The 21390-nt window shown below is 44.0% G+C and overlaps 1 protein-coding gene across 1 annotated transcript in view; it reads left to right on the top strand.

Annotated features, from left to right (window-relative positions):
• The window catches only part of Ppp2r5a (protein phosphatase 2 regulatory subunit B'alpha), a 50688-nt gene extending 30442 nt beyond the window's left edge, over positions 1 to 20246 (top strand). The window contains exons 2-13 of the mRNA XM_032915773.1: positions 991 to 1187; positions 3896 to 3997; positions 10602 to 10694; positions 13437 to 13567; positions 14640 to 14699; positions 15395 to 15503; positions 15899 to 15952; positions 17223 to 17273; positions 17418 to 17537; positions 17620 to 17747; positions 18316 to 18417; positions 19145 to 20246. Coding sequence (XP_032771664.1) covers positions 991 to 1187; positions 3896 to 3997; positions 10602 to 10694; positions 13437 to 13567; positions 14640 to 14699; positions 15395 to 15503; positions 15899 to 15952; positions 17223 to 17273; positions 17418 to 17537; positions 17620 to 17747; positions 18316 to 18417; positions 19145 to 19277 — 1280 coding nt within the window. The 3' untranslated portion in view covers positions 19278 to 20246. The remainder of the gene's footprint in view (positions 1 to 990; positions 1188 to 3895; positions 3998 to 10601; positions 10695 to 13436; positions 13568 to 14639; positions 14700 to 15394; positions 15504 to 15898; positions 15953 to 17222; positions 17274 to 17417; positions 17538 to 17619; positions 17748 to 18315; positions 18418 to 19144) is intronic.
• The last annotated feature ends 1144 nt before the right edge of the window (positions 20247 to 21390 follow it).

Below are 21390 nucleotides of genomic sequence, written 5' to 3'. Positions count from 1 at the left end.
GTTAGGATCAGCATAAACCTTACTTTTGTAACAAGCAGAAGGCAAATATTCATTGAGTGTCTTTTATGTGTCAGGCTCTATGCAGGGCATTCTAGGGAAAAGGGACACAGTAAGCATGACGTAATACTCGGTTCCTGCTTTGAGAGACCTCATAGATTAGGAGTATTAGAAATACAGGATAGGGGTTGGGGATTTAGCTCAGTGGTAGAGCGCTTGCCTAGCAAGCTCAAGGCCCTGGGTTCGGTCCCCAGCTCTGAAAAAAAAAAAAAAAAAAAAAAAAAAAGAAATACAGGATATAATTACCATATGATACAAGAAACACTGTATCAGACATACACACCGAAAATACCTTAGGGTAAAGGTGGATTAACAAGCCAGTATAGTTTCATCTATTAGGAAAACCCCTGATTAAGGACTTCGGCCAAAATGGAACCAGTGAGTAGAGTCGCCAAGGTCTGTGGGGACGTGGGCATTCTGGGCTTAGGAACAGCCTGTGCTCTCAGAGCCCCAAGGGTTCTGGTTTCACCAGGATGGAGAGGCTTGGTAGTGTCGAAAGGTGACTTAGCACTGGCAGCTGTACTTGGATACAATGCAGGGCTTCGTTTTCTAAATTATGGAGGGTCTTACTGGGTATTGATTCTTTTAGGAAAGTCAACTTTTTAAGTAGCTTACATAATAAACCAAAAATGAATAATTAGTTATGAATGATTAGCCTGTTGTGACTGAAAATGTAGTTAAGGGACGGTGAGCATCTAAAATAATTGGGGTGATCACAAGAAGGGTATGTTAGACTTGGTAATACTCGGTGATTGGTTGTAGACAGCTAGACTAGGCCAGTCTAAATCCCTGTGTGAAAGGACGCCTGGGTTTACCACTCAATCCCTTACAGGACTGTATGCATGCAAATAGCGTCTACAAAATTATATTTAAAAAAAAAACACAAAGTGACATTCAAGTTGGTTTATTCAGTGTCTCTCTTTCTGTTTATAGATGCTACGTCAAATGAACAGCAAGAGCTTTTCTGCCAGAAGCTACAACAGTGCTGTGTACTGTTTGATTTCATGGACTCTGTTTCAGACTTGAAGAGCAAAGAAATTAAAAGAGCAACGCTCAATGAGCTGGTTGAGTATGTTTCGACTAACCGTGGTGTAATTGTTGAATCAGCGTATTCTGATATTGTAAAAATGGTAAGCCTCTAGATCTCTATTCCTCAGATTAAGCTCAATGATCTGAGGTGTGACTGACATGCCCAAAAGAACGTTCGTAGGAACATCCCCTGGGGCCAGGCATGGGGGTACACACCTTTAATGCCAGCACCTCAGAGACAGGTAGGCGATCTCTGAATTGTAGGCCAGCCTGGCCTGCGAAGTGAATTCTACATCTGTCAGGGTGACATCATGAGATTCTGTCTCAAAAAAGTCCATTTGAAAGACTGTTTCACTGACACGGCCGTTGATTATAGGAGTTTGGGAAATTGGTAGGTATTGTGGCTCTGGATACCTTTTTGGATACTGTAGACCTTAAACTTAGAGCACGATGTAGGCTCAAGCATACTGTTCTTGTATAGGACAGCTGGAATTCGGTTCCCAACCGGTAGCTCTCTGCCTGTTCATAGCTCAGCTCCAGGAGGAAACCTCAGGCACCTACACTGAGGTGCACACATCTACACACAGGCACATACATGTAACTAAGACTAAATCTTAAAAATAATCAACCATATAAACTCAAGTTCATACAGGTCATAATGTGTGAGTGAGTGGTCGCTGTAAGGGAACTGCAGAGAAAACAAAGCACACACGTGTAGGCAGTGATTAAGGAGTTAAGCTAGTTCCGGCTTCAAAGAAATCCTATTAGGACATCATGTTTGTAGATTATAACATTTTAATTATAATTCAACCTATGAGGAGTTAAATAGTACTTCTTATCACGCCTTGTTAATGTAGAAGCCAGAATCTAAGCAATTTTGAGCACTGACAAACTGTAAGTGGAAAATTCTACTCCTGCCTTTATAAAGTCCGAATAGGTGAACTAAAAACTGACCACCTTTCCAGTGTGTGTATGGCTTTCTTTTCATCCTGCTTGAAGACCTGTCAAAGGAACTTAGGAATTTGTGTTGCGTTTCTAGATCAGAAATTAATGCCCTAGTAGGCTTGTTGTTATCTATTTGTTTTAGCTTTAGAGAGAACACTAACCAAAACAAAATTAGCTTTGAAAACTCACACAGATAGTAAAAGAGAATGTAAGTATTAAGTACTGGTGAACTTCCTATTTTTATTTTATTATTAAAATTTCAAGATTAAGGTTATTGCCTTCTGTTAACTGACTTCCAGTGGTTTCTGTTGAGGAATTTTGATGGAAGATATTCTATTTTAACTGAAAATATTCAAACATTTGATTCAGATTATTCTGTAATTCTCTATATATTACTCTGTGATTTAATCTCTGTACTCAAATGAAAAGATGCATTTTTCCTTGTTTTTGTTTAATTTCTAGGTAAGAGTTGGGCCATCTGATCAACAGGTTATTTTACTGGTGGCTACAAGGCTATCTTTCCATTTTACTAGTGACGATTAGGAGACTTCCTCTATTCTTTGTGAAGCTGGTGCCCATTACATGGTTACTGGTTTTACCTTTAAACTTGGATTTGAGAACTGGGCATCGTGGCACGTGCCGTTAGTCCTAGCACTCAGGAGTCAGAGGCAGATGAGTCTCTTGCGTTTGAGGCCAGCCTGGTCTACAGAGCTAGTTCTAGGACAGCAAGGGCTACATAGAGAAACCTTGTCTCAAAAAAAAAAAAGAAAAATGTTTTGAGTTGTAATCGATGAAGTTCTAGATAATTTGCCTCTTTAGGGCTATGGCAGTGTTGCTGCCAGGCGTTTACCTGTTCTGATGCAGCTTTACAAGAGTTGGAAACTTGTACATTGATTGTATTACCTTCCTGCCCTAGGTAGTTTACTTCAAATAGTCATCCCTCACTACCGTCTCCCCCAGTACAGTCTCCCCCCACTACAGTCATCAACCCCATAGTCATCCCCCCACTATAGTCATCCCTTCACCATAGTCATTCCCTTACTAGCTCCCCCTTAAATGTTTACTAAGCCATCTGTTCACTTTCTTAAAGGAAATAGGCTGGGTGTAGTGGCACACACCTTTAATCTCAGCACCGTGGAGACAGAGGCAGGCAGATCTTTGTGAGTTTGAGAGTAATCTGATCTATATAGTAATTTCCAAAAAGCACAAAAGAATTGTGGACTGGGGCCATAGTGTAGCTTTTGGTGGGGAGGAAAGGGTGTGCATGGTTTGCTGGGTCCTGGCTGACAGAGATGACGCAGAGGAGGGAAGTGTAAGCACTGTATGTCACGGACTCTAGAGTGGGTCTCAGGGCCCTTCTTTGTTTTGGGGTAATTTGTTTTTAAAGTCTCAGACCTCACAGTACTAAAATGGAGGTGGTTTTGTGACTTTGATAATTTCGAGGGCATTTTTGTCACAGCTGTAGACCAAAGCGAGGCTGGAATATGGGAGGAGCTGTAGAATGACCAAGTTAGAGACAGATAAAGTTGGTGGCTTTGCCTCTTGCCCATGGTTCCCTCTCTTCTCTTCCTGATTCTGTTTTAAGAAAAATTTGGAAAGAGCAGCTGGGGATGGAAGCGTTTGGAGGTGATCTGTGATCAATTGGAGGAGATCTGTGGTCCTCAGCTGCTTGGGGTCTAAGGAAGTTAGTTACTCCAAGAGAAACATGTGCCCCTCTGCGTCCCGAAGGGACTTATAGAGCTGAACTAAATGTAGGGCTTTACCCGTCTTTTCTGTAATAAGATGGTGTTAGAGTGCTTTACGTTTCACTGTTAGATTAACTTACATAGCAGAGAACGTGAGTCCAAACTTAATTTCTTTTCAGATCAGTGCTAACATCTTCCGGACACTTCCTCCAAGTGATAATCCAGACTTTGACCCGGAAGAGGATGAGCCCACACTTGAGGCCTCTTGGCCTCACATACAGGTAAGCACTTAGTCTGTATTAACGATGATGACGGGGTTGGGGATTTAGCTCAGCGGTAGAGCGCTTGCCTAGTGAGCACAAGGCCCTGGGTTCAGTCCCCAGCTCCGAAAAAAAGAAAAAAGAAAAAAAAAAGAAAAGAAAAAAACAATGATGACACGTCAATACTCTGTTGATCCTGAGTTTGAAGCTGCATGTGTGCTTACCTGCCTGTAACCCTTGTCCATGGGAGGCTGAGGCAAGAACATCGTGAGTTCAAGACCAGTTTCAGTTGCATAGTAAGAACCTGTCCTCCCCAAAATATAAACACGAGCCACTGAGGTGTGGCCGTGGGAAAGGGTACTATGTGCTGCCAAGACTGTGACAGACTTCAGTCCCAGACCCATATGGTGGAGTGAGAAAACTGATCGTAAGTGGTCATGTGGCCTCCAGATGCAAGGTGTGACACATGCATGCCCTCCCCATTCAAAAACACACAAAATAGGGGTTGGGGATTTAGCTCAGTGGTAGAGCGGTTGCCTAGCAAGCGCAAGGCCCTGGGTTCGGTCCCCAGCTCCGAAAAAAGAAAACACACAGAAAACACACACACACACACACACACACACACACACACAAAATAAATGTTAATTTTTTTAAAAGAAAAATCAAAATAATATATTTCGAATACATTTTCTTAACCTTATTTCGTTTTCTAAAAGTAATGTTTTGCTGTTTTGAGACAGTCTCTCTATGTAGCCCTGGCTGGAGTGGAACTTACTCTATAGACCAGGCTGGACTTGAACTCACAGGAATCCACCTTCCTCTGCCTCCTGAGCGCTGGGAGGCTTGCACCACCACAGCTGGCTTAAAACTTGGATTTTATTTTGAAGTTAGGTTGTCTGATGTGAGTACAGCCGTTCTAACTTTGGCTGCTGTTTACCTGACTTATATTCTCCATTCTTTTACTTTTAATGTTTGTTTCTTTGAATCTAAAGTGTGTCTCTTACAAATATTATTTAGTTAGAGGTGCTAGATTGTTGTTGTTTTGTGTGAGATATGTTCTCTCTATTACGTAGCCCTGGCTGATCTCAGGCTTGCTATGTTGACTAGAGTGGTCTTGAACTCAGAGACCTACCTCTTTCATGCCTCCTAAGTGCTAGGATTAAAGGTATGCACCACTATGCCAGGCCCTTGAATTATTTTTTAATAGAGTAAAGTCCAAGTTCATCTGAAGTTTTCTGCTCTAGTCGGTATAAAATTAGGAGTACTATATTTAATAACGGGAGGGTTTTAAAAGCATGAAATTGTCATCAGCCAATGTTACGCTCTTTTTTTATTATGTGTAGTTGGATGGTCTTTGAAAAAGACTTTTAGTTTTTGAAAATTTAAAAGCAGAGACAGATTTTCTATCAGGATATTTTTATATACTCACAGAAATTAACATAAGAAACTCAGCCAAGTAAACAATGTGTTTCCATTTTTCACTCGTATAATTTGAGGCTCCGTTTAAATTCCCCGAGAGAAAACGGTTCTTAACATTTTAGGAGATGGTAATTGCCATCAAGATACGATTTCTAGGGCTGGTGGGATGGCCCAGTAGATGAAGACACACGCCGTCAAGCCTAGTGACCTGTGCTCAGGCCTATAACCCTCGTGGTGAAGAAAGCCAACTGCACAGGCTGTCCTCTGACGGAGCACTCCACCTGTGCCCTCTGCCTCTCTCCACCTCGTGGGATCTCACTCAGACAAAACCAGATTGCACAGGCACACAAGCAATTTGCTTTCATCTGTGGTCTGTGTATGTCTAAAATTTTAAGCTCTTGAGTTACCAAAATTTGGAATAGCATTTAAATTTGGCAATGAAATGCTTTGGGGCGGTCTGAAACTCCTTGGGTTTCCAGTATGGTGATGTCATGTACTTAGGCAGGTGTTGTGATGGGATGTACAGCTGCTCTCAGTGAGATCATAGGAAGTTACCGTGCTGGGAAAAGGTGCACAATGGAAGGTTCTTTTTTTTTTTTTTTTTTAAGATTTATTTATTTATTATTATATAAGCACACTGTAGCTGTCTTCAGACACACCAGAAGAGGGCATCAAATCCTGTTACAGATGGTTGTGAGCCACCAAGTGGTTGCTGGGATTTGAACTCAAGACCTGTGGAAGAGCAGTCAGTGCTCCAAACTGCTGAGCCATCTCTCCAGCCCCTCGATGGAAGGTTCTTGTGCCTCTGTACACCTTAGAGATCCATTAATGGCACTTTTAGTTGTAAGTGCTACTAATGATCTTCGCTGCTCTCTGGGTGTGGCAGGGGAGGCTTGCAGTGTTCCCAAGCTGTTTATGAGTTCTTGGGTTCAGGTGATATTGTCTCAGCTTCTCAGTAGCTGGGGATACAAGTGTTTGCTACCCTGTCCAGCATATGTTTTGCTGTGTTTTGAGATTGTATTTTATTTATAGCATTTCGTCCTTCTAAACTCTCCCATATGCTACCCTTCCCAATTCTCCTTCAAATTGATGTTTTTCATCATTATTATTAAGTATGTGTGTTACTTGTATGCATGTTTTCAGGGCTGACAGTTGAGCACTGTATAGTTGGTGTGCTTGACCCAGGGGAGGACCATGTCTCCCCTGCCCAGCTTCCCTCAGTTGCCTGTAGTTCTGTGTAGTGTTGAGGCCTCACAGGCTTTTCTCTGTCCAGTTTGGCATGTTTGTGTCAAAGTTTTGTTCAGTGGATGAAAGACCAGAGAGAAGGTCTAGGCTGAACATATTTAAACAGCTCAGTATTTTGCAGAATCTCTGTCTTGCTCTCTCAGATATTCAGAGAGAAGAGTTCACAGAGGATTGGGCTTCTGTTGCTGCCCCCTGTGCCTAGGCAATGTTCGAAACATGTAGTGTAAACATGTTCTTTTTTTTTTTTTTTTGATTCTTTTTTTCGGAGCTGGGGATCGAACCCAGGGCCTTGCGCTTCCTAGGCAAGCGCTCTACCACTGAGCTAAATCCCCAACCCCAGTGTAAACATGTTCTAAACATGTAGTGTAAACATGTTCTAAACATGTAGTGTAAACATGTTCTAAGCATGTAGTGTAAACTATGTGGTATAATATGTAGATGTTCTTCACGATTCTTTCATGGAACAAATCGTTTAGAATCCCATCATATCACTTTCCTATTAAGAGACTTTGGAAAGCACATGGCCACCCTACTCCTTCGAAAGGGCCTTTTGTACCTAGACCCACTGAAATTGCCTCTCAGTCTTTTCTTCTCTGGTCAGATGTTTCCAGTTTCGTTAGCTTATATGGGTCTTATTTTGAGATTCTTTGGTGTCTGTACTGTTTTCTGGTGGCCATGTATCTTTTTAGTGATGAAGAACAGAACTTTTTAATTTTATTGTTTCACCTTAGGAAGGGCATTTTCAAACATGAGTACCATAATGAGGTTGGGTTGTAGTGTACTTGATAGGGTGTGTGCCCCAGATCAATTGGTGTAGTGATGGATCCCTGAACCCCAGCATCAGGAGGTGGGGCAGAGCCATCCCAAGTTCACACTCATTACCAGTTATACTTTAATTCTGTGTCCAAGGCCAGCCTGGGCTACGTGAGACATTGTCTCAAAAGACTGAGTAGTACGGCTTCTGTGTATCTCGTCTTTAAGGTGTGGGGTGTGCTCTAGTGTATACAGATGGCAGGCGGCCAGCCTTGTAACAAACGTGTAAAGTCTGCTAGTGCATTAGTGCTGAAGCTGTTGTTGATGCATGTTCCAAGATTCTTAAAAGCAAATTATAAGTCTTCATGTGGACATAGAGAAACCTCAGTAGCTGCTGAGAAACAGTCGTGTCAACTGTGATATCATATGGCTCGTAAATATTCAGGCCTCCATTGTGTGCTTCCGACACCGGAGGGAGGAAGGACCCCTAAGACACCCCCTCAGGCCCTAATGACTGTGTGTTACGGTGTACACCCAGAAATGAACACTTAGTCAGATGTGATAGGTTCAGGAGACACACTGTAGGGTGAGCGAGTAGAGTGGCTCTGAGAACAAGCTTTGCTCCTCTAAGACGGTCTTACCGGGACGAAGACTGTCTGCTCTGCAGGCCCGTGGTTTCTTCCACCTGCGTACAGTGTGCACGCAGCATGCATTAAACCGATAACCTTGCCTTCCCTCAGTGCGCCAAGTCGGCTCCTGACAGCAGGTATTTGCATCTAGACTAGTCATTTCATGTGCTTGCTGTCAGGGAAGTTATGCAGATGGAAAATTATTTTAAAAATTAGGCATCTGGAGAGATGGCTCAGTTGATACTGGTGGTTCTGTTAACAGAGGACCCAGGTGTGAGTCCCAGCAACCAGCATCACAGCTCCAGTTCCAGGGAGATGTGACGCCCTCTTCTGGCCTACGTAGGTACTACATGTACGTGGTGCATAGACAGACATGAGACAAAATAATACGATTTAAAAAATAAGCCATGTTCAGTTTATGAACGGCACAGTGTCCAACCACACATTGGTTTAGGAATCTGGGGCTTGGGCTTGGTGTCATAGAAGTCTCCCAAGGGATATGCTAGTTCTCTGAAAAGTTACTTGTTGTGCTATCATTCCATGCTGTGACATAGTTGTGCCCCACAGTACAATTATTTTTTATTATACTCTTAATGCACAATTAACATTAAAAATTAGGTATCTTGGGCTGGAGATATGGCTCAGCAGTTAAGAGCACTGGCTATTCTTCCGAGGTCCTGAGTTCAATTCCCAGCAACCACATGGTGGCTCACAACCATGTGTAATGGGATCTGATTCCCTCCTCTCATGTGTCTAAAGACAGCGACGGTGGACTCGGAGACATTAAATAAATATTTTTTTAAAAAAAAAATTAGGCATCTCTCAATCAAATAAACTTTGTTCCCTGTGCCCAGATGGGTAAGGTGCCCCGGTTGGCCTGGAACTCACTATGTAGACCAGGCTTTCGCCTCACAGAGATCTACCTGCCTTTGCCTCCAGAGTGCTGGGATTACAAGTGGGCCACCCCACCAGCTTAGCTTTTTTTTTTTTTTTTTAGATGCATTATTTTGTATGTGTGCACATGCATGCATGCTTACATGTGTGTTGTACACGAGTGCAGGTGCCCACAAAGGCCAGAGAAGGGCATTGCATTCCCTGGAACTGGTGTTAACCGGCCTCACAAGCTGCCTACTGTGGGTGTTGGGAACTGAGCTTTGGTGCTCCTAATTGCTGAGCCATCAGAGCTGCCTACACATCTGGATCCTGTCCAGCTTTTCATACAGGTGCTAAGGATCTGAATTCCAGTCCTCACACGTGTGAAGTAAGAGGTTTACCCATGGAGCCATCTCCCCGGACCCCCAGATGCTTAAGTGACCTTGTACTGGAATCTAATCTTGTATTTGTGGGATGCTTAGTTGATATGTTTGCTTATAAATTAAGTTGTATCTTGAGGCCAGTTTCTTACCTTTCATAGCTATTAGGTTACTTATTGTTTGTTGGGTTTTTTTTTTTTCCTTCAAGACAATGTTTCTGTGTAGTACTACCCTGGCTGTGCTGGAAATCACTCTGCAGACCAGGCTGGCCTTGAACTCACGAAGTTCTGTATTCTGAGTGCTGGGATTAAAGATGTGCACCACTACTGCCTGACTCTGGCTGTGCTTGCTCCTGGATTACTTTAGTTCTGACTTGCAGTGATAAGGGCACTGTGCTGTCATCCAGGCTGCATGGGGCTTCTTGGTACAAGACTCACCCACGTGTCTGGTTTATTTGCTCTGGTATACAGTTCCTTCCTCAGGCCTGTGCTTCTACAGTTTAGTTTTTTATTCTCCAGCTGTGTGTGTGTGTGTGTACACATGTGCAGGTCAGACAGACAAGCCATGGAAGTCTTTTTTTTTTAAACCTTCCACCACATTGGGTCCTGGGAATTGTACTCAGGTCAGTGATTGGCAGCAAACCCTGTTGTTACCTTCTTGAACCATCTTGCTAGACCCCCTACCCTAGTTTAATAGGAAGGCTTGGTTTTTCAAACCGGTATGGCCACACTGCCCACCCTCATTCTGAGCCTGTGCTTAAGGGACTCTAGGGGATAGGGGGACATAAACCGGATACCTTGGGCACTCGTAAGTTACCATCATCCACTGAGTGATGCAGAACCACAGCTCACGGACTGCGGCTCAGGAGACTGCTTAGTCAGGACGCCTTGCTGTGATGAACACTGTGACCAAGAACCGTCTAGGAGGAGAGGGCAGCCCGTCATGGAACGACTTACTAGAGACAGGGAACTGACGCGGAGCCATAGAGAAACACTGCTTACTGGCTTGCTCAGCTTACTTTCTTATGTGCCTCAGATCCACCTGCCCAGGGATGGCACTGCACAGATCAGTCGTTAATTAAGAATGTGCCACACAGGCAACTGATGGACATTCTTATCAGTTGACTTCCTCTTCCCAGATAATATATTGTGTCAATTTGATAAAAAGCCAATCAGGAGAAAAGCCAAGCTATAAAGATAAAGGTTATTTAAAACACTGTTTTTAGAGATAGTTACCCACTCAGGCTGGTAAGAAAGGTGTTTTGACAGGAACTGTAACTCAGAATATTATCGACATCATTTTGCTTTTACTTACCTTCTCACACAGCTGGTGTATGAATTCTTCTTGAGATTCTTGGAGAGTCCTGATTTCCAGCCCAGCATTGCAAAGCGATACATTGACCAGAAGTTTGTACAACAGGTAAGGGACTCTTAGATCTCAAATGTTTGTATCTTAGCACTTGCTTATTAACAGTTGTTGTTGAGATAATTGTTTAATCATCGTGACTGAACTACAGATGCCTTTCTGCACACCAGCATCTGAACTCCAGTTGCTTGTCTCCCCGACCCCACCGCACCCCACCACAGGCCCCACTCTGACCAGTTCCTTAAGCCACAGGTAAAATAAAATGGGACCATTAGAGCACATGGAATGAATGCCTTCTTGGTTTTTAGAACTGGTATTACCACTATTCTTTTTTTTTTTTTTTTTTTTTTTTTTGGAATTTTTTTCGAGCTGGGGACCAATGTCAGGGCCTTGGCGCTTTAGGCAAGCTCTTCAGGAGCTAAATTGCCAACCCCTTGAACCATTTTTTTTTTTTTTTTTTTTTTTTTTTTTTTCACTGGGGACATGCAATTACCTAGGGCCTTTTTACTGTCAAGATCCTTTTAGACTTAACAGCCTCTTCAGGCATTTGAAGTTGTCAGTTGAACCATTCTTTATCTATTTTCTTTTAAAGCCATTATCACGATGCAAACCTTGTTAGGAATTTGATGCTGAGAGCACAATTTAGCTCCATTATGAGGACTTTTCAGACCACTGTTGGGTGTCCTGCATGATAAAGATTCCACATGTGGGGGCTGGAGAGGTGGCTCAGTGGTTAGAGCACTGACTGATCTTCTAGAAGTCCTGCATTCAATTCCCGACAACCACGTTGTGGCTGTAATGGGATCTGATCTTCTGGTGTTTCTGAAGAGAGTACTCACATAATAAAATAAATCTTTAAAAAAAAGATTCCACATATTTTGAACTGTTCCTGGCTCATACATGGTAAATAACATCGCCTGCCTATCTCTTCAAGAGCCCTTCAGAAACTACGTAAGATTAGCTGTTCACTAACAGTAGAACATACACATCAACCAGGAGTAAAGTCAGTCCAATCAAAGCGGGGTCTTTGGGGCTACTGCAGAGAACCACACTTACTTTCTTGTATGGTTCGCCTGTGGAGTGTACTTGGGCTCTTGTGAGGCCACACGCATTAACTATCTCCGATGACAGCAGGTTGACCTTGAAGCAGATGCTGCAGTAACCTAGGTGCTTAGACTGCTGGGCTTTTCTGAGGAGAGCCAGGAGAAACCTAATAGAGCAGGACCGTCTCCTACCTTCTACCTCAAACTCCTGAAGTGTCTGGAAAGCCCATGCAGTTAACTATCTGATTCCGACAGTTCCGTGTACTGCCCACAGCTGCATCCCTGAGGTACTAGGGGGTGCTTCTGCCTTACGAGAATTCTCAGCTTTTGAAAGTTAAAACTCAGAAGAGTAGGAGAGATTTTGTTGAAAGAGCTGGGTTTGGGGGTAGGACACACTACATAACTTAAATTTATGTTCAAATAAGATAATTTCCCAAGATTATTTTTTGTGACACAGACCTGTCGTTTGGATACTTCATAAATGTTATGCTTCTTATAAAGAGAGCGCCCACATCCAGTGCCACACAACTAGTAAATGACACAGTCTGGATTTCAACTAGAGCAGTGTCACCCTTCCTAATGCTGCAGCCCTTTAATATAGTTCCTTGTGTAGTGGTGACCTCAGCCATAAAATTATTTTATTGTACTTCATATGTATAATTTTGCTACTGTTATGAATCATAATCTTATATGCAACCCCAAAGGAGTCATGACCCACAGCTTGAGAACCACTGAACTAGACCCCCTTACCTCGATTGAATTGTTCTTAAAAATAGTTTGAGGGCAACAGAGCCAGAAAAAAGAAAACAGGTTTCCTGCCTCAAATATAGTATTTCTAATTAGGTTTATTTAATTATAATATTTCAAAACATGTCTAGATTTGAAACTCGGCTAACAACTGCTGCTGAGCTTAATGCCCCCATAGAGGTAAATCTACTTTGAACAAAGTCATCTCTCAAGTAACATCAGAAATACGAGTTTAAGGCTAAAATGAGAAGGCTAGCCATGTCTGATTATAATAATTTGGACCAGTGCTTTGTAGGTATTTTGGGTGGGGCCTCACGCAGTACCTTAACCTAGCTAAAAATGAGTGCAAACCATAAGGAAGTTGCTTGTTTAGGGCACATGAATGTGACGTATCAGTGCCTCTGGACGTCTGCGTTGGTTTGAAATCTGCACAGAAGGACAGAGGGAAGAAAGAGCTTCGCCTTCCCTGGGCATCTCTGTTTAGAACAGGAGAACCCTAAAGCTCTGGTACTGTGTATCTGGAGATGGGCTTCTTGTTCAAGGCAGTCTCACCACGGAACTTTGGATCAGCCTGGCCTCAGATACCAGCACTCTGGGAGGCAGAGGCTGGAAGACTGCAAATTCAAGGCCAGTGTGGGCTAATGAGTCTCTGTCTCAAAAACAGATAAATAAAAATAATAAGTTTTATCAAAAAAGTTAAGTATGATAACACCAAAAATTATGCTAGGAAAAAATTTTAAAGTCACTGGGGTGAGGTTAAAAAATTGTATTTTTAGAATGTGTTTATATTCTTTAAAACAATACAAAGAATGTATAAAAAAGAATTTAGTGAAAATATTTATACCTTTCTTAGTTTCATTTACTTAGCAAAGATAAAATCTAGTAAGGCAGACTATTTAGGGAAAATGTTACAGACTTCATAGGTAATCTTACAGTCAAAATTAGAAAAAAGAACGGTTTTAGCTCGATTATTTTTTTAAAGTAATCTGTCAGATCTTTCTTAAAGCTCCTGGAGCTTTTCGACAGTGAAGACCCACGAGAGCGTGACTTCCTGAAGACCGTCCTGCACCGGATTTACGGGAAGTTCCTGGGAATGAGGGCGTTCATCAGAAAGCAAACCAACAACATCTTCCTCAGGTAGGCCTGTCCTTGAGAGCATAGCATTCCCCCCTCGTGCCAAGCTCCTCGAGGTGAATCTTACTATCTGAAGCCCAGCCCTGCTGATGGCACCTCAGTCATCCCGCCCGCTCCATGGTTCTCACATGGTGGCAGCCTAACACTGAAGAGCTGTCCCCTTTACCAGGCAGCAGTGGTAGTGAGGACAGTGTTGGATGGATGGGTAGCCCTAACGCTGTGTTTTGAGTTGAAAGAATAATTTGCTCAAACTTTCTCTGAAGTTTTTTTTAAACAATCACAGTTTAAGCTGATACCTGCAGAGAAGAGCTTTCTTTTGCTGATAAAACTAAGATCCACATGGGAATGTGGTTTAAGTACTGGTGAGGCCTGCGCTTCACATCATACTCCACATTACCACCTGTGTTTCAGGTTCCTTTCCCTCGTGTCAGTTACTGAAGATGTGACCTTAGGCTCGAGTGGGAGATGCGGGGCTGCCTCCCCGAGTCTCGTGTCAGTGTCCCACCTCCTCAGCTCTGCAGCCCTGGGTCACGCCCACCTCATGCTGTCATTGGCTTTAGAGGCAGTTGTGACAGTAGAAAACTAGATAGCCTATGCCATTTGCAGTCTAAACTCTCTGAACAGGTGAAAACGTGGACCCCTTGTCCTGGGATGTTTGTGTGAGTAGTGGCCTCCTACTTTGAGACGGTTGCTCCAGGCCATCCGTCTTTCTTGTATGTTAAGTGTATAGAATGATCCGGATGGAACGATACTGCTGTTTTCATGTGGCAAACTTGAGCAGAGTCTGTGTGACTCGGGGAAACAGGTCTTGTGTTGCTACTGCTCCCAGTCAGGGCTGGGGCGTAGCTCACTCGGTGCGATGGTAGCACACACCTGTCGGGCCAGCAGGATCAGACGGGCGGCCGAGATTGGCTACAGTCTCAAGACAAGACCAAAAGTCTGGTGTGAACCAGACCCTTGGGGCCAAGCAGCCAGTGCTGCGCTTACTGCTGCCTTGGCTGACTTTCTTCACCTTCTTGCCTGTTCTCTGGTGTTTACAACATTTTAATATATTACGTCTATATTTCAAATTCAGGTTTATCTATGAAACGGAGCATTTCAATGGAGTGGCTGAGCTCCTTGAAATACTGGGAAGGTAGGTTGGAGTGGGGTGGGGTCAGGGGTGGGTTTTTTTGTTTTGTTTTTTTTTAAAAGAATTAAGTTACCGAAAGAATGTTTTATGTACTAAACAGCTGGAGTTGAAATGAGTTCCTATTTGAGAGTTTTGAGCACAATGCTGGAGGCCCTGGGTTTAATTGCTAACAAACAAATGACAACTTCAGGTTTCAGGGCTCTGGCATATATATAAAATAGTGTTGTGTGTAAGGCCTTGGGTCTACACAGCCTTCCCAGCTGGGAAGAAATGAAGTTGTCATTCTATCAGACGTTCACTAAGAATTCTTTCCCAAATGCTGACAGGCCATTCCAACTCTAACTGTTCCTTTAGAAGAGTCTTTGGCTTTATATACACATTTCCTTTCTGCTCACTGCATACCAGAAATGATAGAATTATCTTAATTCCAGATTATTCAGAAATGTAGGGGAAACTCCCCATTTATCATCACTGAGCATGCTGGAAATTCTAGTAGCGTTGGGACAGTCAAGTCGCTCCTGTTGCTTTAAGGGAGGAAGGTAAAGGCAGCTGTGCAGAACTAAAGTGGCAGCCTGTAGATGTCAGATTGCAGGCTGCCCTGGAGGGACAGACCGCTGCAGTCTGGAGTGGCTGCAGATAGTGTAGCCTGGGGAAACAAAGTGACTACTTAACCCTTCCCTGCCTTTTCTTCCCTCCAGTATCATCAATGGCTTTGCGTTGCCACTGAAAGCAGAGCATAAGCAGTTTCTAATGAAGGTTCTTATTCCTATGCATACTGCAAAAGGACTGGCTCTGTTTCATGCTCAGGTAAATTTCAGAAAATTTACACATGGATATTTTCAAAAACAAACATAAAGGCAAAATATTTGAGAGGTATCGAGGTGCTGGTCTCGTGGACAGTTAAGGAATGTGCTTTGACAGATTTTTATTCTGAGTTGTTCACTACTGCTGCAGCTTTAGGTCAGATACAGAAAAGATTATCAGGCTTCCTGGTTCAGGTCTTGGTCACTGTTGACATTATAGGATGTGCCCTGGAAGACTAAATCAAGTCTAGAGCTAACAACCTGTTGAACTTTAATAAGAATGTATTCATCTCCTGCTGCAACTTAAGACTGAAGTGACACTTTATGTCAGTGTGAAACTACCCCGTTATCCCTGAAGTTACTTCGCTAACATCTCTTCATCTTGGCTCTGCCCTTTAGCTGGCCTACTGTGTTGTGCAGTTCCTGGAGAAGGACACGACACTGACGGAGCCGGTGAGTGTTGGGTTCCTGCCCATGCGCTTGTCTAATCACCGGCGGCGGCGTTTCACTGCAGCCTGGATAGTCAGCTGTCCCACAGTAGGAGCAGCACGCATGCTCAGGAGGCAGTAGGCATAAACTGAGGGGTAATAGTTACGGTGTAGTAGGACCCACTGTTCACCCTCCTGTCACCTCTTACAGCGAGGACACACCGGGTCCCAGAAGCCTTTCCTTGAGCTTTGTTCAGAAAGAATACACAAAGACTGAAGGTCTCTCCTCGCCTTCTGCAGTTTGGATTCCAGTCTCAGAACAGTGAGGAGAGTCTTAGTTATTGAGAAAAGGGATTGAGATGAGCCAGGGTGAGAGCAGGAGCTCAGGAGCACAGTCCTAATGAACTCGGAGCCTTTAGCCATGGCTGACCTAGATCTAGAGCTGTGTTTAGCCTACACTGGCCTCAACCTTGTTGTGATCCTCCTGCCTCAGCCTCCTAAATGCTGGGATTTTGAGCTCACCGAACTTACTATACAAACCACTGTAACCCTAAGTAAAGTGAGTGTTTTGGGGTAGAATGCTTTCTAAGCACTTTAAGTATAAATACTGAAACTGAAGGGTTAAAGGTCATGTATTTTAGGCTAACCCTAGGGATGCTTGAAATGTTGTATGTATATGGCATAATCGTTGAAATAGACGGCCTCCTTTTAAAATCTTATTTTGGCCTGATTCTGTCAGCTGTGAAACAGGTTTGGGCCCAGCTCTTACAGTGTGTACTGCATAAGTTTCGATAATAAGAATTATCTCTTAGGGTTGCCCTGGTGAGCTGAGGCTTGAACTCAGATGGTGAGTGCTGGCCGCCTGGCATGCACTGGGCCCCGGGTTCAATCCCCAGCTACAGTATATGGTCTTTGAAAATCAGAAATGTTCTCCTAACTTCCTTCACACCATACATCATTTTCTTGTGCTGTTAAGTGTCCACTCACGTTGGTCCTGTTACATGGAAACCACACTTTGCTCAGCTGGGTGTAGCAGTGTCTGGTCCATCCCAGGCCCAAGTCCTAATAAAGCTAAGTAGGGATTTTCATGTACTGAGCGCTCAGCGCTTGACCTCAGAGTGAGTAGAATATCCTGAGATTAACTAGAGAATGGGAGTGATACAGTCTGGCTGAATTCCAGGCTGGTCTAGAACTTGGAGGTGCTGAGGCAGGAAGATTCCAAGTACTAGGATTGTAGATGGTGCACCGCACGCCCAATTGTTGAATTCTTTCTAAACTCTGCTGGTGTTTTTTAGGTGATCAGAGGACTCCTGAAATTTTGGCCAAAAACATGCAGTCAGAAAGAGGTGGGTTTTAATAATAATAAATGCATTTACACCAAGACTTTGTAATCTTGGCCTGCTCTCTGAACTGTGCCCACTCCCTGACATACACCTTTGCCTTGTCTACATTAGCACCATTTGTAAAAGAAAACTTTTTTTGAAACCTAGGTGATGTTTTTAGGAGAAATTGAAGAGATCTTAGACGTCATTGAGCCAACACAATTCAAAAAGATTGAAGAGCCGCTTTTTAAACAGATATCCAAGTGCGTCTCCAGTTCTCACTTCCAGGTACCAACTGCCCTGTCTGTGACAGTCTGACTTTGTGCCATCCTTTTCCCTGCGGATTCTGAGGTTTCTCGTGTCTTTTTAGGTTGCAGAGAGAGCACTGTACTTCTGGAATAACGAATACATTCTCAGTTTGATTGAGGAGAACATCGATAAGATCCTGCCCATCATGTTTGCCAGTTTGTATAAAATTTCCAAAGAACACTGGAATCAGTAAGTGGTTGTTGTTGGTTTCAGTTTTAACATAGGTTAAATAGCACAGGCTGGCCTGGAGCTCAGGGTCCTGCTCAGCCTCAGCACTGAGATTACAGGTGTGTGCTTCACCTGTCGCTCTCTCCTGTACTCATCGGAGCCTGTGCGACTTGTAACCTATCCTGACGGCTAACGTCACAGTTCTAGATACTACTTATCTTTGTAAAGCTCTTTGTGGATGTTCCTCAGCAAACGGTCTTACCAGCCTGTGCTCCGGTGCCACTGTGGAAACGGATGCGGCTGAGCCGGCTGCACCTGACCTCCCCACGCCAGACGCTGAGGGCCATAGGGAGATGTGGCACTCGGACATTCTAACTTCTGTGACATTTTTATCTTGCTACCCCAGGGTCTAAGGTGAGACGACGAGAACCCGAATGTTCTAGTCTACAGAGGAAGAGCGTAAATGTTAGATCGGGTCCATCATCAATGGCATGTGTGGCCAGAGTTTTTGCACTTTAGTTACAGTGTCTGACATTAATTACCGGTTCAGTGTTGCTGGCCACTAACCCAGAACTGGCTTCTCTTCCAGGACTATTGTAGCTCTGGTGTACAACGTGCTGAAAACCCTAATGGAGATGAACGGGAAGCTTTTTGATGACCTTACTAGTTCCTACAAGGCTGAAAGACAGAGGTACTTGATGAGCTTTGAAAATTCTATGATATTCAGTTTGGAGAGGTCTGTCTCTAAGCTGTTGGGTGAATAGATCAGGCATTATAATTTGAAAGCCACTGTCCAGCAAAGTAATCCTGTTACTTTTATAAATCTGTTAAGGTCATTACACGACTTTCCTCCTTTAACGGACTGTGGTTTAAATGTGGATCGTGCTCTTCCAGAGCCGGAAGAGTTCAGTAGTTTAGGAGCATGTACACAAACCCTTCGTCTACACTGGGTTCCCTGAGGGCTTCAGATCATCAGAAAGTGGTTTCTGAAGTCAATATACCGTCCCAGCTCTGGCTTAGGATGCCAGACAGGTCTTTCTCTGTGACTTTAAGGCCAGGAAGACACAGTTGAGACCCTCTATCAGACAAACAAAAACATCACAAGGTTCAGGGAGAAATTAGAACCACGGCAGGAGAGGTGTGTAGGAACCTGTAGACCGGTGAAAGCCCATGTTTACAGCCTGTACTGATGGGTGGGCAGACTGCCTCTCTGCACACGTGGGAAGGGTGGGGCTTCCCACGTCCCTACAAGGCCTCAGTGTCACTGTAGCTGGCCTGGAGCTCTCCTAGCGACTGTGGTGAGTTAGTGCCGTGTAATACCACATGTGTCACAGAAGCCACAGGCAATGAAATGCTCATTCCCACAAAGCTGCCAACCAGGGACTTCGTTTCCACTAAAACTGCCGATTTCTCTACAGAGAGAAGAAGAAAGAACTGGAACGCGAAGAATTATGGAAAAAGTTAGAAGAGCTGAAGCTGAAGAAGGCTCTAGAGAAACAGAACAATGCTTACAACATGCACAGTATTCTCAGCAATACCAGTGCCCAGTAAAGGTCAGCTCCCCCTGCTGGGCGGCAGTGTTGTACACTCTTGGAATATATAAAAACTTCAAAGCCAAAACCTCATCAGTATAATGTAATTAGGAGGCCAGTTTTTCCTGGCAAGCGTAAGCGAAAGAGATAAGGACTAAACATAGCCCTGTGCTGTGTCACGGCCACAGTATATTGTAAACTTTGTCTAATCATGGAGTGTCACTGTCATCTGTTGAGTGAGGTGACTGTGGGAGTGGCGAGAGTCACACGACTTAGCCCAGGTGTGCTGCACACACAGATCAAGCCGGCCTCTGCACACTTCCTTTATCATGTGCTTTCACAGTGCTGCACACCTTGGGTACTTCTGAGGAAAGAACCTTCCTTCATGAGATAAGCTGAGGTGTTGCCCTTCCCTTCCCCTCTCCTAGAGAGGTGGACGGGGAGATAAAGGCCCAGCCTCATTAAAGATACTGCCATACTCTGGGTTTTGCAACATCTTGCGTTTCCAGGCTTCCGAAGCACAAAGTATTAAAAGCTGGGGGGAAGTAAACCAAATGTTGACTGTTCCCAAATCCCCTGCAGCAGCAGCAGCAGCAGCACCCGGAGCGTGCACAGAGCAGCACCGGTGGGTGGACCCTAGCTCACCTCCTTCATTCCTCCAAGGCTGGAGGCAGGGCCTTCCCAGTCCTCAACCTGCCCGTCCCAGGCCTGCCTGCAGGGTGAAGGAGGCCCTGGGTCCCACAGTGTGATGCAGACTGCTAGCTATCACTGCCTGGCTTTGTGTAAGGGAAATGCAGTGGGCGAACTCTGAATTGACTGCGTAGAAGCCTTGTATGTTTTTACCTGGTCGGGTATTTTTCACACCTGTTGTTATCAGTACCATTCCAACCTCTTGCCTTGCAGTTGTATGGAAAACCGTTTTATAATGAAAGATCTTCACTGGGGATTGAGCAGCATTTAATAAAGTCTATGTTTGTATTTTGCCTTATGTCATTTGCTCTTTGGTCTCTGGAAGATAATTTATATATTAGAAAATTTCAACTCATGGAGGTATTCTAATTAGAATTAGGGTGCTTTGTGGTCCATGGATTAGGAGTCTAGCCATTTAAACAATCTTTTAATAAAATCTCAAGCTTCTTGTCCCTCTGTGTTCTAGGACAGGTTTAACATTAAAGCTAGTTTTAATTAAAATGGGGGAAATCTCGTATCGATGACAACAGCAGTTCTGGGAAAAGCTGGAAGACTAACATGGTCTCAGCTAAACACCATTTAAAAGGAACACAGGGTGACAGCAGCCTCCATGGCCCCTGAGAAAACTCCCTTCAGTACAGTGGCCTGTATTTTTACTACATTTTTAATCAGGGGCATTCTAGGGCCACTGAGCAGTTCAGTGACACTCGGGGCAACCCCACACAGAACACAGGGCTGCCTCTCCAGAGTGGAAGTCGGGTGTTTGATTCTAAGAATAGACAAGAACACCTCCCAGTTATCTAGAGCAGGTTAATAGCCGCTCAGCGCTTCACAATACAGGAAATAAAGCGTTAGTGTTCACCAAGGCAGACGGTGACTGCTGAAGTGATACACAACTGTGGCTTTTGTAACCAGGGACTACCTGCTCAGCACACATCCTGTGGCTGGGCTGCACACCCTTGCGGCGTGGCTTTCTGTCCTCCATGTTCTTACTGCCATTGATGCTTTGTGCTTGGTATCTGTGCTAAAATGGTGTTTTATAATAAAAGATCTAGGCTAAAATCTAAATTCTTGTATATCTGAGACAGAGGTAGCAGGAATATTTTCACTATCCAAGTTTATCCCTAGGGATTTGGGTAAAACAGAGCTTCTCGCTGCTAATTTAGAGATAAAAAACGTCTTCCTTACACCTGTGAGTAGTTCCCTTCCCGAGTCTCTAAGGCCTAATTACGAATTCTTCGGTGTTACTGTGTTCCCTCTGGCCACATGTTTCATGCAGGTACTGTTTGTCAAAGCCCCAAAGGCCACCCTTTCAGGTGTGTGTTTCTGTAGGTCACGGTGACGAGCTTGTGTGGTGTGTCCCTCCTGGCCACCTGTCATTCCCAGCTTACCTCCCTGGGAGCATCGACTTATGCTGGGTCAGAGCCATTGTGCTGCGGTCC

The sequence above is a fragment of the Rattus rattus genome, chromosome 10, assembly GCF_011064425.1.
Source record: "Rattus rattus isolate New Zealand chromosome 10, Rrattus_CSIRO_v1, whole genome shotgun sequence".
NCBI classification, from domain to species: Eukaryota; Metazoa; Chordata; class Mammalia; order Rodentia; family Muridae; genus Rattus; species Rattus rattus.
The sequence above is the reverse complement of the archived record's forward strand: the minus strand, read 5'-3'. Positions and strand labels throughout refer to the sequence as shown.